The sequence below is a fragment of the Dendronephthya gigantea genome, unplaced genomic scaffold, assembly GCF_004324835.1.
Source record: "Dendronephthya gigantea isolate DGI-Jeju-01 unplaced genomic scaffold, DenGig_1.0 000049F, whole genome shotgun sequence".
In the NCBI taxonomy this organism is placed as follows: Eukaryota; Metazoa; Cnidaria; class Anthozoa; order Malacalcyonacea; family Nephtheidae; genus Dendronephthya; species Dendronephthya gigantea.
The window spans coordinates 1528416-1549092 of NW_021163059.1; the positions used below are offsets into that span (position 1 = coordinate 1528416).

Consider the following 20677-nt stretch of genomic DNA (forward strand, 5'->3'; position numbering starts at 1 on the left):
TCAATAAGCTCCTTCGAGCAAACACAGTTTTCTTGTGTCTCTTTTCAATTTCGCATTGGATGTACGTACCAATACTTGCCTGACAACACCATACTTATCTGGATACGATTCTTCCACCAGACCTAGAGGCCACTGTCCACGTGGTTTCTTCTCATCCACGACTAATACTAAATCATCAACTTGTAAGTTACGTTTCTTTGTTGTCCACTTTTGCCTTTCTTGCAGAAGGGGAAGGTATTCTTTTATCCATCGTTTCCAGAACGCATTTGCCAATTCTTGGGCTTGTCTCCACCGTTTGTTGTACTTGTCACCATTTACCACGACTCCTAGAGGAAGGGGTTTGTCCGATCTGAGCAAAAGGAGCTTGTTCGGTGTAAGGGGGTCCAGGTCATCTGGATGATTTTCTTGTCGAACAAGTGGACGATCATTTAAGATTCTCTCTACCTCCGTCATGAACGTCAGCAGTGCTTCGTCATTCACAATTTGTTCTTCCAACAATGATTTTAGAATTCGTCGAATCGATCGTATAAGTCTTTCCCAACTTCCGCCCATATGGCTGGCTGCTGGAGGATTAAAATGCCATTGGATATAGCTTTTTCGCAGGCGATCTTGAATACAAGTTTGGGAGGTCTTGGACTGAAGTTTCTTGAATTCTTCTCTCAAGATGGAGTGAGTCGCTGTAAAATTCGTACCATTATCGCTATAAACATCACTTGGCTGACCACGTCGGTTCGTAAATCTGCTAAATGCGCACAGAAATGATTCTGCATCAAGGGAGTGAGAAATTTCAATATGTACCGCCCTCATGGTTAAACAGGTGAATAGACAACCATAGCGTTTTACTTGTCCGCGGCCTTGACGTACCATTATCGGACCAAAATAATCCACACCAACGAATGTAAAGGGTGGATTGGAAGGTATTACCCGTGCATCTGGAAGATTAGCCATAACTTGATCGCCCGGTCTCGCGTATCTCTTTTGACATTCCACACACGTCTTTATTACCTTTCGCACTTCGCACGGGCCGTGAATGATCCAGAATAACTTCCGAATAGTAGCCAATACTTGGCGCGAACCCATGTGACCTTCGACTTGATGATAATGTCGAATTATTAACTTCGTGATATGGTGCTTTTGAGGCAAAATGATCGGATGTTTCGCATCAAATGATAATGATGATCTTTCGAGGCGTCCTCCGACTCGCAATATTCCATTCAGTAACACTGGACTTAGTTTCCGTAAGTTGCTTCTTTTCAACAGATTTCTTGTTCGATCACTCTTAGTTTCAGCTGTTTGCAACGTTTCAATCTCCTCGGAAAAGTTCTGACGCTGTACGTATCTTACGATTTTGTCAGTTACAACACGAATTTCGTTAACCGTCAAGTGTCCTTTCGCGATACCGTCTTTAACTTTGTCAGGTGATTTCTTTGTAGAACGAAGGAAAGACAAATAACGAAGGAACCATGCAACACCCTTTGGAAGAGCATACCAACTTGAATAATATTCCAGGAATCTGTCGAACGCAGTGCCATCCTTTGACGTTACAATCTCATGTACTTGTGCTGTTTTTCTCCATTCTAACTGTTCGTCTGGCATTTCTTTAAGCCCTTCAGGCATTTCTGGCCATTTATCCTCTTCTTCACGTAAGAAATTTGGACCATTCAGCCACACATGAATCTTCCGTTGCTCATCAGCTTTCAATCCTCTGGATGCGTAATCTGCAGGATTAGATTTTGTGTCTACATATCTCCACATCGATGGCGTTGACATATCATGAATCACAGCTAATCTGTTGGCCACGAAAGTCTGAAAACGCTTGGATTCATTATTAATGTACTGTAACACCACAGTCGAATCAGTCCAGAATACAACACGACTAATAGGAATCTCTAGTTCTTCTTCAACTTGACGATTGAGCTTCACAGCTAGCACAGCTGCAGTCAGTTCTAATCGAGGAATTGTCACAGGTTTCGAAGGTGTTACTCTCGACTTAGCAACAATAAGTGAGACGATCACTTTCCCTTCTTCATCAACTTGACGCAAGTACGAAGCTGCCCCATAGCCATCTCTGGACGCATCCGCGAAATTGTGGACTTCAGCTCTGCAAAGGTTGGCTGACATATCTTGTCGGATGCATCTGGGAATGGTCATGGTTTTCAATTGTGTTATCGATTCTTGCCAGTTGCGCCACAACTCAATTTCATCTTCAGGCAAAACTTCGTCCCAACCGTACTTCGCTTGACATAGACGTTGAAGAACTTGCTTGGCCGGCAGAACGAACGGGGAAGCAAATCCCATTGGATCGTACATTGAACTAACCAAAGATAATATCCCTCTTCTTGTCTTTATCTCTTTCATTTCTGCGATACGAAAACGAAACACGTCGTCTTCCACATCCCATAAGACACCCAGCGCATGCTCTACCGGTAACGATTCGAAGTCCAAATTGACTACTGACGCCACTCTCTCTTTCTGAGGTATTGAAGCCAAGACTTCACGACTATTGCTCATCCACTTAGTTAAGTGAAATCCTCCTTTGGCCAATAACGTTGTTAACTCGCTTACAAGAGATACTGCTTTGTTGACTGTTGGAACCGATTTCAAGCAATCATCGACATAAAAGTTCTTGTTGACAGTATTCACGGTCTCTTTGTCGAACTCCGCTCCATGATCCTGTGCAGTCTTCCGTAATGCAAACGCCGCACAACTCGGAGATGACGTGGCTCCAAACAGATGTACTTGCATCTGATACTCTTCTAAGGGTTTTGCGAAATCAGCGTCTGGCCACCATAGGAATCGTAAAGTATCACAATCCTTGGGATCTACTCTAACTTGATGAAACATGGCCTCCACATCGGATGTTAGGGCAATTCTCTCTAGGCGAAAGCGGATCAATACTCCTATTAATTTGTTCGTGAAGTCGGGACCTTGCAGAAGCTGATCGTTCAAACTCGTATTCTTGTACTTTGCTGCACAGTCAAAGACAACACGGACCTTTCCTGGTTTTTGAGGGTGAAACACCGGATGATGAGGAAGATACCATACTCGACCAATGCTGCTTGATTCATTCTTTTGTAGCTGTTTTGCAGGTTCTTCTATCACTTTACTCGCGAACCCCTTCTCTACGTAATCTTCGATAACATTCTTGTATTTCTCTTTCAGCTTAGGGTTCTTCTTTAAACGCCATTGAAGAGATTTCATTCTTTGTTCGGCCATACTTCTGTTGTTTGGTAGATTTGGAATACCGTAACGCCAAGGTAAAGCGATTTGATAATGACCATTGACTAGCTTCGCTGAACTTTCCATGATAGACAAAGCTTTTCGATCTTCCATAGACATTTCTGTTGTTGATATTGCATCTGTCTCGCTGAACTCCATCTGGAACATTCTCTCTAATTGGTCTTGTAAGTTATTGTCCTCCCGATTGATAAAATGAACATGGAACTTCTCTGGTTCTTCGGTTCGAGCTGGCCCCATGAGAGTCCAGCCTAACAAAGTTTTAACTGCATAGGGTTCTTTCCGTCTTCCACGGCGTTGATCCAACACCCAATGTGCTTCGGGAACATCACAACCAATGATCATCGCGACATTCTTATTCTCTAGTTCAGGAAATTCTATTCCTTCAAGATGACTCCACTCTGACACGTCACGAGCAGTTGGAATGCAATTTTTAGATACTGGCAATTTGTTTACCGTCCAGGAACATGGAATGTCCACACTTTCGTCTCCATTCAAACTCGAAACCACCAGACGTACTTCTTCTCCATGATTAGTTTTTACTCCTTCACTTATGGTGGTCAGGGAAAACGTTGTAGGTGTTCCACTAATTCCGAGCTGCTTAATTAGACTGCTTTCACAAAGCGTGACGTCAGATCCATTGTCGAGTAGTGCGTATGTCTCAATTTCTTGTGTTGAATTTACTCCACGAACTTTAACGGGAATTACTCGAAGGCGAACTCCACGTCTACCAGCCCCAGTCGCAGAACATTGGCCGCCGTTGTTCTCGATTTCCTGCTCCTCTTTTTTCTCAGGTTCACTTTCATTGTTCTGTTTTTCTGTCTTTGGATCCTGCTTAGGTACTGTTACAACAGGATGTAAGAGACTGTGGTGCCGCTGACCACATCCCGCAACCAAACAGGAATCTCGTCCCCTACACTTCTTCACAAAATGTCCTTTTCGAAGACAAAGGTTACAGAGCTTCTCTTTACGGATTAACCGCCGTCTTTCTTCCAAAGACTGATTTCTGAATGCGTAACATCTGTCCAAGGTATGACCAGTCTTTTCGCAATAATAACATTTCACGCGGTTTAATTCGTCTCTCGAATTTTCTTCTGTACCATGGGTAGAAAAAGATGTCCCGCCACTGGTTCTCTTATTCCTTGGTTTCCCATCATCTTGAGGTTTCGAACCAATCAACTGACCAAACGAACTATTCGCCAGCTTCGCTTTCTTCGTGATATATCCAGACAGGTGCTTGAACGTTGGCAACGTCCCCTTTTCGAACATAATATATGCTTCCTTCGCCCAATCAGCTTGTAAATATCTAGGCAGACGTATGACAATCTTCTCCAAGTTACTTTGGGCGTTAATCTCCGATTCACAACCAAGTTGCTTTAGATTGATTTCACAATTCTCCATGTCTCGAGCCAATTGTGACAGTTTCTCGTTTTCTCCGTCCTTTATCGAACCACCTTTCGTCACTTTGTTGATGTATGCGCGAGTGATAATATGACTCTGGCCAAAGGAATTGTACAGAATTTGCTTCGCTCGTTGATACCCTTCTTGGTCTGGTAACATAACGCAATTACTAATGGCTTCCTTTGCTACGCCAGTGCAGAATTGTATAAGATACGCCAATCTAGCTTTAGAATCCTGTTCTCTTTCTTCTATATTGACTTTAAAGTTCTCTATAAACCGAGGATAATTCATTGGATTACCATCAAAGGTCAAATAATCTCGTTTTGGCATCTCGAATCCTTTGCTAATAGACGTTCCCAGTGTCTGAGCCATCATGATCAACGATTCTTGTTGGATCTTTAACATACGTTGCAATTCCTTCGGTTCTTTGGAATCATATACTGGTGAAGCTATGCCATCACACCAATCACCAGGATTGTCTTGCTTCCCTACGACTCTCATATCTTCTCCAATTGTCTTTGAAAGGTGTGAGCTTTCGTTTCGAAACCCGCGCTGCGGTACTTGTTCTGATTTCCGAATCTTGGTCGTGGACTCATCGTGGCGGGATAAGCCTCCTAATGGGATACCATAGCCAGGGTTCACACGAGTAGGTTGCAAAGGACTAACTTTATGGGTATACAACAGATCATTCCCCAATTCTTTTGCACCGTATTCTTTTTCGAGCGTAGAAAACCCATCACACGACAATTTCTCTTCTAATTCAGCCAGTTGGATTTCACTTTGCAGTTGTAAAAGTTCACGTTTTCGCTGCAGTTCGGCTCTCTTCGACTCAACGTCTTGCTTTATACGAACCAATTCAAGTTTCTGTTCTATATTTGCTGTTGACGTTCGATTTCTTGCATTTCTAGACAATGTTTCTTTTCCATTTCAGCTTTAGCTCGTCGAAATCTTGCTTCTGCTGAACGAACGCTTGACTTATTCATACTCCCATTAGAACTTTCAGCCTTCTTTGTTGGAGTCTGCGATATAGAGTTTCTCTTATTCTGTTCATCGTAAGGAGAACGCGTGGGAGTAACGCGATCTTGCATGCTTGGATATTCAAATTTTGGTGAAACTGTCAAGCCGCCGTGATCACTTAACCGCGACGTCTGTAATTTCGCTTGCTTATTATCGTCAATAATCTTGTTTTGAACGTCTTGTAGCCACTCTTCTACTCGATTTTCGAGCTCTTCCCTGTTCCTGCTAACACTGTTATACTCTCCGAGCATTTCCTCAAACTCAACCGCTTCGTTCTCAGTTAAACAAGCCCGATAATCTTTACAACATTTTGTGTAATCGTCAAATATTTTATTCGTTGAAGTTTTTTCGGCGGTTACGGCTTCGTAATTTGCTGGGTCTAATAGCAATTGTTCGATTAACTGCTGTTTTCGATTCATAGCTCCCAAGTATCCAGCACGAGATAACCGTAGACTTCAAAGCTTTTCCAAACGCGCCCCTTCTAGATCTCGAACAACAACGTTTCGTCCCGGTCGGCCGCTGTGGGAATCTTCGTCTGGGTCGTCTTCTCGATTAAACTGGTACATTGCCGCCAATACAATTCCGATCAAGAGAAAACTATTGTAGATCCTAAACATCTACGTTTATAGTTCAACATGAGAATAACTCAGTCACAGCACTTAAAATTGTGTCTTCTTTATTACACCATAGTTTGCACTGAATGCACTGGTTTTCTAAAATAAATATTTCACTAGCTATTACTACCTACTATTACAATTTAAATATGCATGCAATAATGAAACATAATATACCTCACGTTGACGAATCTTGGCTTTAAATATAAATGAATCCTTCTACTGTCCTTGAATCCTCGAATATAACGTACTTCTACTGTCCAGTAATTTAAAGTAAAAAACTAAACTAATTATGCGACTTAGCGCTTATATATCTCAGTTCGCGAGCCCGCAATACTTAACACAAATGCTCAAACATAAATATTCAATAATTATTCATTTGGGTCTTACATTACCTTTATTACCGTTATTACCGTTATTAGTGTTATTGCCGTTATTACCGTTATTGCTGTTATTACCGTTATTCGAGTTATTGCCGTTAAACTATAAATAGCTCTCGAAATTAGAGAACCAAATGAAAATGAAGTGATTTAAATGAAAAATAGTCTGTCATGATGAAGAGTGCCAAATGTGAATAAGTTGCATTTCTTGTCGTTTTCGGCTATCGTTAGCACCAGATGGCTGGAATTTTCGTATCCGTGTCTGACTGTGACAATGATTACCGGAGGTAAAATGTTTGGCAACAAGCTTGGTGATATGGGATCATATGATCTTACCGACCCTCCTATTCCATTGGAATTGTATACTGCATCGGTCACTGTATGTACTCCTCCCCAAAATATTGGTTTTATTCGGAATAAATTTGCTGTGTACGATTTTAATATCGATATGTTTCCTAAAAGAAATGGTTTGTTTATCACTTGGCAATCTCTGTACTCTGGAGGAATTTCCTTCAAGATAGCATCGAACTTTTATTCTCCGTGGCTCATCAGCCCTTTGGCTCAGTCCCATATGTGGGCTAACGATAGCCGTAACGACAAGAAAGCAACTCATCACAGACTTGGCACTATTAATCTGGCATAAATGAAAGGCTATCTTTTCACTTTAATTAACCTTTAACGATATGATTTACCATTTCGTTTGCATCAAAAACAGACTCGAATATAGTTACAGTACTTTGCTAAATCGGGCACAATCAGACGTCTTTTTAGCAACGTAATGACACAGAATACCATAATGGACCTGTGATATGGGATTCCAATTTCTTTTCATTTTTTCAGTGTATCATGTGTTTTGCCGCCATACTAAACATGTGTTCCGAATATCCCCAATTTAGGCCACCTTCATACACTCATACTCTCATTCTGTATGTTGCATTATACTGATAACTTTGTGTGAAATAATTTGACCAAAGACTTAGATAAAGTATGTTTTACAACGTTTCGGAGTTTAATTTTATTTAATTGCATAGGTATACGTAGTCGTATTTTTAAATTGTATCTTATAAAGATGGAGTTAAACCCCGAAACGTTATCAAAACAATAAATATTTGTAAGTCTTTGGTCAAATGATTTCAACACAACATCAATATATACTTTGCTACCCTCGCTACCTGTATTTTTCTATCTCTTTATTACTATATTGTAACTTTGCTACCGCTACCCATATTTCACTATCTCTCTATATATACCAATATATGGCTATGTATATTACTTTGCTACCCTCGCTACCTTTGCTACCCTCGCTACCCATATTTCACTATCTCTCTATATATGACAATATATGGCTATGTATATTACTTTGCTACCTCGCTACCTTTGCTACCCTCGCTACCCATATTTCACTATCTCTCTATATATGACAATATATGGCTATGTATATTACTTTGCTACCCTCGCTACCTTTGCTACCCTCGCTACCCATATTTCACTATCTCTCTATATATGACAATATATGGCTATGTATATTACTTTGCTACCCTCGCTACCTTTGCTACCCTCGCTACCCATATTTCACTATCTCTCTATATGACAATATATGGCTATGTATATTACTTTGCTACCCGCTACCTTTGCTACCCTCGCTACCCATATTTCACTATCTCTCTATATATGACAATATATGGCTATGTATATTACTTTGCTACTCTCGCTACCCTCGCTACCCATATTCACTATCTCTATATGTATGTCTGCAACCCATATTATGTATATGTATATCTATATGTATATCTATATATGTATATCTATATGTATATCTATATGTATATCTATATGTATATGTATATCTATCTATATCTATGTCTATATGTATATCTATACCGGGTATGTATATCTATATGTATATTTATATCTATGTCTATATGTATATCTATACCGGGTATGTATATCTATGTCTATATATAACATGCACACTGCCCTCTAAAATTTGCGGGTAGATGCAAACGCGATCAGATAATAATTATGATATCAGTTATATTTAAAATATTATCAAAAAGCTTGTTAACCAATCAGGAGAGACCTTGTTGGAGCTGCTACACCACCCCGAGTATTGGTCGAATCATAACTTTATAGCCCTTCAGTAAAGCTTCATGGTGCGATTCAAAGGTTTAAGTAAACCCAATAATTTGTTCGAGCATGCTACTGTTGAAAGAATGTGAGGTTTCCATGACAGGTCATCAAAAAGAACCACTCTAAGATGTTTATGAGTAGATACTTGATCAATAATGTTGTTGTTGATAGAATAGCTGCATCTAGCACGATTTTTTGCTCTGGTAAATTTCATGGCCTTGCCTTTATTAGCATTGTTTTTCAAAAGCCACGAGCCACACCAACCATTAACTTGATTCAGGCTCTCCTGTGCAGACACTGAAGTTGAAGATGGACGATAATGGTCATATATTAGGGCATCATCTGCAAACAATATTGAATGACTAGATAGACTTCCAGGTATGTCATTAACATACAATATAAATAACAGGGGGCCCAGGATGCTGCCCTGAGGAACTCCAGATTTTACAGGTACCCAATCAGATTGACAGCCCTCTACCACGACTCGCTGAAACCGCCAATGAGGAAAGCAGATAACCATGAATGGAGTGGGCCAACAATGCCGAATTGTTTCAGCTTGAGTAGAAGTCGATTATGAGGAACTGAGTCAAATGCCTTTTGAGAGTCCAAGAAAAGTACATCCGTAGAGTTGTGTTGATCCAAAGCTTTTGCAAAAACATGAAAAAGATGAATCAGCTGGGTTGTACAAGAATAGCCAGGGCGAAAACCATACTGATGATCACTGATCAGATTGTTTGATTCTACAAATCCAAATATGTGGTTATAGACGAGTCTTTCCAAGGTTTTTACTATCAGACTTGTTAGAGAAATTGGGCGATAGTTCTCAACCAGTTCTTTTTTACCTTTTTTAAACACAGGTGTTACATGTGCAGATTTCCATTCAATCAGTAAGACACCGCAATGTAACGAGTAATTAAACAAATCTGTTAAAGGACCAGATATAGCTGGGGCAGCTTCACGAAGTAAACAAGCAGAAATTCCATCTGGGCCATGGGCTTTAGAGACGTTCAAACCAATCAGTAATTTTTCAACCTCAGACTTACAGCATTTTAGAGGTGAAATAATTTGGTTTGTACAAGAGCTACCATCGTCGCGCAGTTGATCGGCTATATATAGAAGAGTATAGAAGGGCTTCTGTAAACACTGAAGCAAAGAACTCGTTGAACAGCTGGGCTTTATCAAATTCGGTTGTAGCTTTTGTGTTTCCAAAGGAAACCTCAGACGGAGGAGATCTTGATTTCGTCTTAGACCTATATTATGTCCAGAAACGCTTAGGATTTTCGCCGTTTTTGAGAGACTGGATATGATGCCAATAGCTCTTGTTGAGTTCAGACTTAACCTTGTTCCTACACTGTTTATATTTATACCAGTCAGACTGAAGTTGAGAAGATCCGGCCTTCTTCGATAGTCGCTTTCTTTTGAGAAAAAGACGACAAATAGCAGAAGTTAACCACGGGACGTTTTTCTTCTTTTTGGTTAAATGTTGCTTGTTGATGTTGTTATTAACAGCAGCAAAGAAGAGCTCCTTCCATTTAGCCCAAATTTGTTCAATCTTGTTTTCTAAAAATACACTGTCCCATGGAGCTATAGATAGATCGGCCCGAAAGCCATCCCAATTTACATTTTTATAATCATATGCGATTTTAGGTGCTTAACGAGGACGAGGAATGTAAACATTGATATGAAAGAATGAAACGTTATGATCTGATAATCCAAGACCACAGTCTATATCAATATTTGATATAATTTCTGGAGTGTTGGTTAATATTAAGTCCAATAGAGCATTGCCTCTAGTTGGATTTCCTACCAGTTGTGAGAGACCACAATAGTTTACAATAGAGTCACAAAAATAGTCACTTAGAGAATCTTGTTGAATTGGTGATGTTATGTTCCAATCAATATTAGGCAAATTGAAGTCCGCAAGAAGGATAATTTTACTCGAAGGTGGAAGTCTGCTAAGAGAGTTATTTAACAGCGCTAAATAATCCAAGTTACTTGTAGGAGGTCGATAAAATACACCAATGAAGTAAGATAAGCCAGCATGCATACTCAACTCACACCAGAGTATTTTGCAATCAGTTTCAAGATCATTTCGCCGTTGGCAATGGATATTTTCTTTAGTGGCCAATAAGACACCGCCTCCTCTCCCTAGTCAATCTCTTGTATGAATATTATAACCTGAAGATAAGATTTCGTTATCCAGAATATCAGGATTTAGCCATGTTTCAGTTATAGCAAGCAGCTCAACTTCTTTTGTATTCACTAAGGCTTGCAACTCAATTCGCTTGTTGACGATACTTCTTGCATTAAGCAAACATGATTTTAAAGCTGCAGAGTCAGGACCAGGATTCTGTTGAATGTCGTTAGATAAAAGAAGCAGCAAGATCAGTAGATGAAGGATTTTTCTCGAAGAGTCGCTGCAATGACGATTCAGAGTTGGCTGTGTCTTATTATTCGGCGTCTTTGCTTCGAAATATACTGTATGAAAGAAATGTTTAATTTTGTCTTATGCGAAATATGGTAATTTTAAAGTCGCTTTGCTTTGTCTTCGCTACCATAGTTTCATGTTGATTGCTTCCCACTTTTAAAAAAACTAGGAAAATTAAATACTAATTCTATTCTGCTTGTTACAGATGGAAAGAGGAAAGCATTAGATACCGGAGCTATTCCTACAGAGAATCTCCCGCTGAAAAGCCATGAAACGAAGGTCATTCCGCGCAAACCTCTGGTGAGACAGGAACTGTTACCTTCGCCACCTGTGGAGAAACACAAGGACTTTGACCATTTTGCCGCAAAAGTGAGGAAAATCGTTTACGATCCATGGGATGTAACAGCTTGCAACGACAACAAAATCAGGATTGAACTTCGTGATACGGACTATATTCAATTCCTAAGAATGTGATCCATGTCGATTCGTCTCTACATTTTTCAGTGCATTTCTTCAATTGGCTGCTTCCTGAAGAACACACAATTTATACGACTCGTGAGCAACATATTAACTCTAGCGAATTGTCTCAACTTCTGCAGAGCATTTCTAACAGGGATTTCAAAATATGCGAAGGTCTACGTCAAGATGAACATTTTAGGTCCATTGCTAAGGATCCTGTTGATGAGCTCCCAAATTCTTCCGATGTTTATCGTCATACAATCCCAAAGTTCATCAGTAAGGACAAGAGCTATTGTGTTCTGGTTGTACTACGCTCTGCACAAGGCATGATCTTGTTTGTTAAAGATACAATTGATGACCAAGTTGTTTGTGAAACATGCTATAAGCTGCAAAAGAAGATCATCAAACAACACAGCAGGAAAGAACAGCAAAGCCCCTGCTAAAGGTAAAGCTCGATTGGCAGGTTGTGGTGCTGAGAAGCTACAAGCAACCGTCATTGCTGAACGTCAGCATCATAAGAATCTTGAAGCGGAAGTCAAAGAACTGCAAACCCAAATAGAGAAACATGGTGTGAGGGTGAGTCTCTCGAAAAGGACCTACTGACCATTATAGGTGGAGCGTTTTTTTTTGGGAACAGCAAATGAACCTTATGCGATCAACAAAAATGGGACGGAGATATCACCCCCAGATGATTAGATTTGCTTTATCTATTCACTGCAAATCCCCATCTGTTTATAGAGAACTGAGAGAGAGTGGAGCCCTTACACTTCCAAGCGAGCGGGTTCTCCGTGATTATAAAAATTATTTTAAACCTGGTGCTGGTATCACAAAGGAGAACATTGAAGAGCTAAAAGAGAAAACGTCAGGATTTACTGGCATTCAGAAGTAAGTTGCTATCATCATGGATGAGATGAAAATACAGGAAAATCTTGTATTCGACAAAACCTCAGGCGAACTGATTGGTTTCATCGACCTTGGTGATGAATTGACTACATTTGCCAATGTTGATGAGGACAGTCAAATTGGATCCCATGCATTGGCTTTTCTGGTTAGAGGATTATGTACCAACCTGAAACATGTTGTAGCTTACTACTTTACTGGCAATGTAACTTCCTACCAATTAATCCCACTATTTTGGAAAGCTGTTGCAGTGCTAGAATCAACTGTAAAGCTACAGGTATTGGCAGCAGTCAATGATGGTGCATCTCCAAACAGAAAGTTTTTTGCACTGCATTGCACATTTGCACTGGTGGGAAACTACCTGATGGGTTGGTGTACAAAACACCAAATCTCTTTTGCCTCACCAGGATGATCTTCTTCTTTGCTGATGTGCTTCATCTGATAAAGACTGCCAGGAATTGTTTATATAATTCTGGATCTGGATCACGAACTCGGTGTATGTGGAATGATGGTCAATATTTATTGTTTAGGTTTGTATTATATACTTTAAAACTGAGAAATAATTCTCCACAGCAGCATACCCATAGGGGGGAGTAGGATTGCCTATTTTTACATGGTAGATTCACATTTATTCATTTGCATTATATAGGCATATTGCCCACATGTTCCACAATGACCAGGAGTTTGCGTTGCACAGGTTGCCAAAGCTAACGTTGGACCATGTCTTATTGACTAGTTTCTCCAAGATGAAAGTGAGATTGGCAGTCCAAGTCTTGAGTTGTACTGTCTCAACTTGTTTAATTGAAAGTGGTGATCCTGGTGTTGTTGGAACAGCAATGTTCTGCCAGATAATCAATGATTTTTTGATTGTTGCAACGTAAGATCTATGACAGGACATGAAAGGAATAGAAATAATCGGATCAGACCCTATGAGAGCGTTGATGATGAGCGATTTGTCTGGATGAAGGACACTTTCTTAAAGTACCTGGAAGAGTGGAAGACAAGTACTGAAAAAAGAGAAGGATCATTTACTCCAATTGAAAGAGAGAATATGTTTCTCTCCCGCCAGACATACGAAGGCTTCAAGATCACAGTCAACTCACATGTTGAAGCAATTAAGTTCCTTCTTTCAGAAGGCTTCAAATACGTTCTTTCAGAACGCTTCATGCAAGATGTCATCGAGGACTACTTTGGTCATCAGAGGACTGTTCGAGGGAGATCCGATAACCCATCTGCACAACAGTTTGGATACATTGCCCCCTCAGTGAGTGGAAATACAGGAGGGAGATATGGAAAGGCAAAGTGGGCTCACATTTCTGAAGACCCAGTAAAAAAGCGTAAGAAAAAAAAGTGACATTATAAATATTGTATTTGTTTGACTATTTTGTAAATATCTCTATTATCTATATCCATTGAAATTGTATAGTTTGTACAGTACAGAGACTACAGTAAACCTGAGCTAACTTTCTCCCACTAATTCAATTTTTAAGCAGACTAATTCCCAAGAGTAAACAAACAGTTAAGTTGTTTGAGCTAGCAAGGGACTACTGTATTTATAAAACTCTGTTGCACTTTGTAAATATCTTAGTAAATATGGACAATATAACAAAACAATTGAATCATTTAGTTTGTTCATTCAGTATATAAATAGTTAAGGGCAGAGCAAAGTTTTCAATTAACTTAGTGTAGTATATGCAACATATGTCACTCCTTAGCACTACTTTTTTGTTTTAACTTTTTTCTGAGTGCTTTGTTCTTCTTAGATTTTTCATGTACTTTGAACTTATTAATGTAGTCTTTAGCATAGGAAAAGCTGCGAACCTTAATGTACAACATAATTAAATTTTCAAGGCAAAGCTTATTTGTTTGTTTTGATATTGCTTCACCACAGTCATGCAATATGTTGTCCCATAACGATTTCACTAATGGAGAGTCAAGTGTATGATTACATAGTTTGTCACAAGGTATATTCTTCACCACTCCTGTCGACTGTTTGGCTGTGAATTGTCGAAATACAATCTCAGCAACTTCCAGAAGCTGCACCAAGTCAATACAGGAAGTCACTAGACCACCTCTGCTGCGTGACTTGATATATATGTTATTTGCACTAGGACACGTCATACCTAGTGATCATCATAGTAGACATCATCATACACATGTAAAAGTAGTTGAATTTTATCATTCGATGACTTCTTTCGTAGCTGAGACAGCACATATCCTGCTATGTATGATAAAGGGCCATGCTCTATCTCACTTAGTTCAGTGATGCCTACCTGCTCATTAGCAGGCTGATGTTGACTAATCTTAAATAATGACACCAAATGGTCTGGAATAGAAATCATTATTAAACTGCATAGTTGTTGATTATCCGACTCCAAGAGATTGGTTGACTTGGGAATAAGTTTGTAAAAGTCCATCAAGAAAGTGTCCTGGTTTCGTTTGCGGCAAAATCGTTGGTAAATGGGAAATATATGTTTGAACAAAGTTTTTGTTGATTTCACTCCTACCATATTTGTTGTTATCTCACTATCCCAAAAACCATCTTTTGTAATTTTGGCCTTGATTTTATCCACGATAGAGGATAATTCTTCTTCAGTAAAAGAAGCAATTGCTGGCGGAAGAGTTGCTTGTCCTTTAGCACTTGCTTTGTCACCATGCTTGGCATTCGTGTGTCTCGTTAAGCCTGCTTTTGACTTGCAGATTCTTTCGCATTTTATGCAAGGAAATGCTCTTTCGCCTGCTATAACACTTGCTGCGTCTTCAAATTCATGTTCTACAGATTCCTCATCTTCCTTTACAACAAACATAGCTACATGGAAGTTAAATTCATAGTAATGCTCATAAAAATATACATCTTCGACGTCTTGCTCAGGAGACGGCAACTCCTCATCGGCATCAATCGATCTGATTTCCTCGTCTAATTCTTCAGGTAACGACACAATTGCATCTAAATCTTCATCCATAGCTCTCGCGTTCTCTTATTTTAAAAAATCGACAGGATTTAATGCAATACCATGCAATAATTTGTCGATAAAAGACGAAAACAAAGCCAGCTGTAATATAATCTCTATACAATTACTTCACTTCCATGCACTAAATGCTGTCACGTGACATTATTCCCTTTGATCCTCAACATATTTTGCCGCCGGCGATGAATCCCTTTGAAGTTTGCCGGCTAGCCAAACCATCTCAGTATATTAACCGTGGTAAAACTCACCTCTTTGTTTAAAGTTAAAAAACATAAATAAAGTTGGTGTCAAATTTCATTTGGAGGATGAGCTTCCTAAACATGTTGTCAAGATGTAACATTCTTATACAATTTTGCTAATGACCCCTGTGTTTGGAGTTGAAAGCATAAATAAAGTTGGTGTCAAATTTCATTTGCAGGGTGAATTTCCTAAACAGGCTTTCAAGATGTAACATTCATATACAACATTGCTGAAACTAACCCCTGTGTTTGGAGTTGAAAGCGTAAATAAAGTCTAAGGAAATAAAGAGACATTAATTTTGAGGAAAACAAGACTGTAATTTCTATTAAGATATAGTTTTTTTTACATTTTATATCAATAATCACACTTCGTATTACTTTATTACACAAATTTGTTTGTTTGTATAGCTTTGTCTCAAAATTGTGATCAGAAGAAATAGGACATGTTTTCCCTTGAAGGTGATTAGATTTGCTAGTGAAAATTGCAATTTTGGTATTCATATTACAAATTTTCATGACATAGTCGTTGCCATAGCTTGTTACTTTTTCTTCTTTGCACAAGGAATGATCACAGCAGCTATACATTATTATATTCTAAATAGAATTGCACTACAAAAATATAATTAAATCTTGAATGAAATATTTGAAGAACAAGCACAGCAGGATTCATAAACATTCATAAAAGAAGAGGTGTGGATGAAGATGTATTGAGACTAGTGTATATTGCAGTATATATAGGGTTTAACAGATTTTAACATTAAATAGTAAAGGGCTTTGAAGGTTCAAAATACTGTATCACCCATTCTTTTTGTGATATTCAAATAAAGATTATAACATTGAAGGCCGTTTCCATACTTCTTAAAAGTATTAAATATTTCTACGGTCTTACTACACTTGATATTTTCATATTTTTAAGCTAAACAATACTATATGAAAGAGTAATTTTATAGGGAATGCCTAGTATGGGAGTTACTTGAAATGCTTGTATAATCACCTGTTAGTATTCCACAAGGGTACAACTAGAGCAATGAATGATAGCTTACCACATCCGGATGCTTACAAAGGTGCTCATTTGGAAAGTCTTTGAGAAGGACAAACAAGTTATGTCATTGCTAATCTTGGGAAGAAGGAAGTTTGTTAAAAGAGGTAATTTTGAATTAAAATTTAGAAGTAAAATTGCAACAGCAGCTGAGGGACCAAATAAACCAGAACTTTTCAGACCAATAGGTTTTGTTTGAATCATCAAATTGTTTCAGTTGGGAATGGTGTGCTCATACTTTACAATTTTTGATCACAATATGTATTCAGGATTTGTGTTTTGAAACTGTTGCTGGGGTGGCATATCCCGTACCACTTAATGAAACATTGTCTTGGTTGAAAGGACATAGTCCATACAAATAAAGAAAGGACATAGTCGAAACCTGTTACCCTCAACATCAAATGTACTTCATCCAGCACAACATTCTCCAAGGGAATGTCAAGTAAGGGCTGAATGAGCACATAAAAATTGTTGTTCCTTGCACAATCCTTGATTTTTTCCAGGTTCCTCACCAAAGGTTCTTGCCAGTAATAATCAATTCCTTTTTACATGCCTACGTAAATAGTAGACGCAAGCTGTGGTTAAATTAACAAATAGCCAAGTTTAGACATGTATTGGATTAGATCTAACCAATTTATATATCTCATCAAGCGATATGGGAGTAATTATTTATTTTGAGCGGGCACAGAGCGCCTGCGAGGGTACTAATTCCACTCCGAGATTAGGAATACACCCGGGAACAACCCAGGAGAACATAGCGAAATCCAAAATTCTTGTCACGGACGGGCGAAATTGGGTAGTTTTGTAAGTTATTTGCATGCACAAGTAATCAGCAACATTCTGATTAGCTCAGACAAAAAAATTTTATTTCAACAAGAACGTCAGCAATTTAACTGTCATTTGACTTATTTCGTAAACTCGTTTGTAAAAGCGTTTCATAAACTTTGTGCAAAATAAAGATACAGGAAGAGAAGAAACAAGATGAAGCATAGCTGATAGCAAAGAAGAACATGGATACAGTCAAGGCAAAGTGGTGTAAGACAAATAATTCATAATCTGCAATTTTATAAGTGTTCTCAAAGGGTATGTGTTATTTTGTATTGGTTTTGTAGTAAGGATGAGCTGTATTTGTATAATTTTCAGCTTTGTATGCCATTTATTTGTTTTAATTTTCAGCTTTTTATGCAAAGCATAAACCAACTGTGAAAGGCTATTACACCTTCCTTTATCCTTAAAAAGTGTTTTGAATTTTGATATCACAAATACATTTCAGATATACCATTAGTGGGATAGAAGAGAAATAATGATCAAAATAGACCTGGTGTTGTTTGTGATGAAGATTATTCGCTAAAGTACTACTTTTTCTACGAAATGTCAAGAAGTGTTTCGTCTAATTTAGGCAGTTGTTATACCACATTTGATGCTAGGTTGTTTGAAGCCGCTGTTCCCTGGTTATATTGGAACTTATATACTGATATATAATATTATATTCCTCGTTCTCAGGAAAAATACAAGCAATATAACATGTTTTTATTAAAAGCTACAAGATATCACTGCAATATATATAGCGCACAAGATATGCATATCAATCAATAAAATAGAATACTCTATAGGTATATGTAGCATTCCTTGTTCTCAAGACAAAAACGAGCGATATACGCGCATTCTCAATAAAAGTGATCAAACATAAGCATTCTGGATAAAACATGCAAGATATAATATGACAACATGCATACAATGTTCCCCTACATGCAATAACTGTATATCAGTATATGCATTATACATCACAAAGCTTTACTTTACTTAAATACATGCATGCAGCACTCAAAATAACTCCCTGTATACCAGTATTAATTTTTATATGTATCTAACATTCCTCATTCTCAAAAAAAGAACACCAACGATTTTAAATCGATTAAATAGTGTATATTTTTACCAATGTCTGTTGATAATGGAAAACTTTCATTTACCAACCGCTATACACATAAACATAGTCATATATTCCTTTGGAGTATGAAATCAAAACACACATTGAAAAACCCCCCTAGATATCACTTCAATATATGGTACCCAAGATATTCCCCGAGCCGGTGCGGAGCACCGTGCGAGGGTACTAATTCTGCTCGGATATTTACACCCACAATATGCAAATGCGAAATCAAAGTTGTCCGCCATTATGCAATGGACCTCACGCCATGGACGGTCTTCTACGTTTTGCGCATGCGCCAGTGTGAACTACCAAGCTCCTGATTGGTCGAGACAAAAATTTGTATTTTCAAACGTCAATGAATAACTGTCATTTAGCAAAATTTTGATGAAATTTACAAATTTCATATTTTTATAAATATGGAATATATGTATTTTTACTAAATTAGAGGGAAACTCGAATGAGGTCAGGACTTTTTACGGTTTAACAAATAACAAGACCAAATTTTCGACCGAATTCACCGTGTATGAGGAAGTCGGAAGATTTTACACATGATATTAAATCATGATTTCATCCGGCACAGCTTTAAAGGGACACTCCGGCCTTGAAACAAGTTGCCTTCATATGAAAGACCTTTATGAGTATACCCCGAAATGGTAACTCACTCGTTCGCCTCAAATTCTTTTTCCTTAGCGAGATATTTCACTTTGTTTTAGCAATTTTCGTGTCTGTTGCCGCCGCCATGTTTGTTGAAACTGGGGGGGGGGCGCAAAATAGCAAAATCTTGAGAACTGTGACGTCAGTGAGTGATAGAAAACTATTGAAATACAACGAGAACAGTTGTCGACTAAAATTTTACCAAATTTTTCCAATTTCGAGTGCTATTTCGATTTTTAACTTTTACGACGATGTCACGATCAAGTTCTAGTAGCTCTTCCGACGCTGATGGAGATTTTGCATCTTGTGAACAGCCTGATATTAAGATTGAAGATGACGAGGCAGAGTATTCGCTTCAGCCATATTTATTCGAACCAACGAGAAATCTGCCAAGTTCAGAGGAAAACAGCGATGAGAACGAGAGCGATGACCAGGAAGAATCCGATTTTTCAAATGGCGAGAATCGCCTAAATGATTTAGAATGGTAAGTTTAAGTCATGTTTCGATTTGTTCAATATAAAATGTTGTATTTTTCTAGAGCGGAATTTTAATTTTTCTCAAACGGTAAATATAGACTAAATAAATTTATTTACCTTCTTATTATGTAAGGTGTAAATGTGGTCATTGTCAAATCATGGATAGAGCTGAGGAAAGTGTTTGCTGTCAGGAAATTCCTGAAATGTTAAGTCTCAATGAAGAAGCTGTAACTTTTGAGAAATTAAAACAGCCCCTGACATGTATAACAGACAATCCAGCATTTGCTGCTGTCTGTTTAAATCACTGGGTACTCAGGACAACATGGTATCAGTACAAGCAGCAGTATGAAAATCCATTTGAAGGCCCTGAGCATCAAAGATATAGACATGTTGCTTATAGACTACTGGCACGACTAGGTTGGGGGGTTCTTGGTAGGCATGTGAGGGTAGTGCTGCCATCTTGTGGTGTAAGTTGCATACGAATCCATTTCCCACCACCTGGACCAGAGGATGAACATTCCTTTGTTGGTTTTAGACCACCATCTGATGAAGAGGACTGAATAGTTGTAAGTCTTTGAAATTAATGCAATAAGGCATTTCATTGATAAGTTAGACCATCTGGTATTAGACAGAATAAATTGTCCAACATTTGACCAAGTTCAAGTAACTTACTCAAAGTAGGATGCAAACCAGGCATTTCACTGAGAAGGAAATCATCTGGCATTACACAGGGAAAATTCAAAATTGTGCAACATTAAAGCAACCAGGCATCAAATTGACAAGCAAAATCATCTAGTATTTAAC

The 20677-nt window shown here is 38.5% G+C and overlaps 2 protein-coding genes across 2 annotated transcripts; one reads left to right on the forward strand and one right to left on the reverse strand.

Annotated features, from left to right (window-relative positions):
* On the reverse strand, window positions 1-6074 carry LOC114528362. The gene is made up of 2 exons (XM_028549982.1): window positions 5624-6074; window positions 1-5516 (listed from the first exon to the last, which is right to left on the reverse strand). The coding sequence occupies exons 1-2, from the start codon at window positions 6072-6074 to the stop codon at window positions 1-3; spliced, it is 5967 nt and encodes a 1988-aa protein (XP_028405783.1).
* Window positions 6075-19648: 13574 nt separating this feature from the next.
* Window positions 19649-20433, forward strand: LOC114528363 (P2X purinoceptor 7-like). Its single transcript, XM_028549984.1, has 2 exons — window positions 19649-19881; window positions 20007-20433. The coding sequence occupies exons 1-2, from the start codon at window positions 19649-19651 to the stop codon at window positions 20431-20433; spliced, it is 660 nt and encodes a 219-aa protein (XP_028405785.1).
* The last annotated feature ends 244 nt before the right edge of the window (window positions 20434-20677 follow it).

Bases quoted from the DNA above. Each gene is read 5' to 3' on its own strand.
- LOC114528362 (XM_028549982.1), bottom strand. From the start codon at position 6,074: ATGAATCGAAAACAGCAGTTAATCGAACAATTGCTATTAGACCCAGCA. The intron at 5,517-5,623 runs GTATGAATAAGT...GAACGTCAACAG, and splicing joins GGCTGAAAGTTCTAATGGGA to CAAATATAGAACAGAAACTT.
- LOC114528363 (XM_028549984.1), top strand. From the start codon at position 19,649: ATGTCACGATCAAGTTCTAGTAGCTCTTCCGACGCTGATGGAGATTTT. The intron at 19,882-20,006 runs GTAAGTTTAAGT...TTATTATGTAAG, and splicing joins CGCCTAAATGATTTAGAATG to GTGTAAATGTGGTCATTGTC.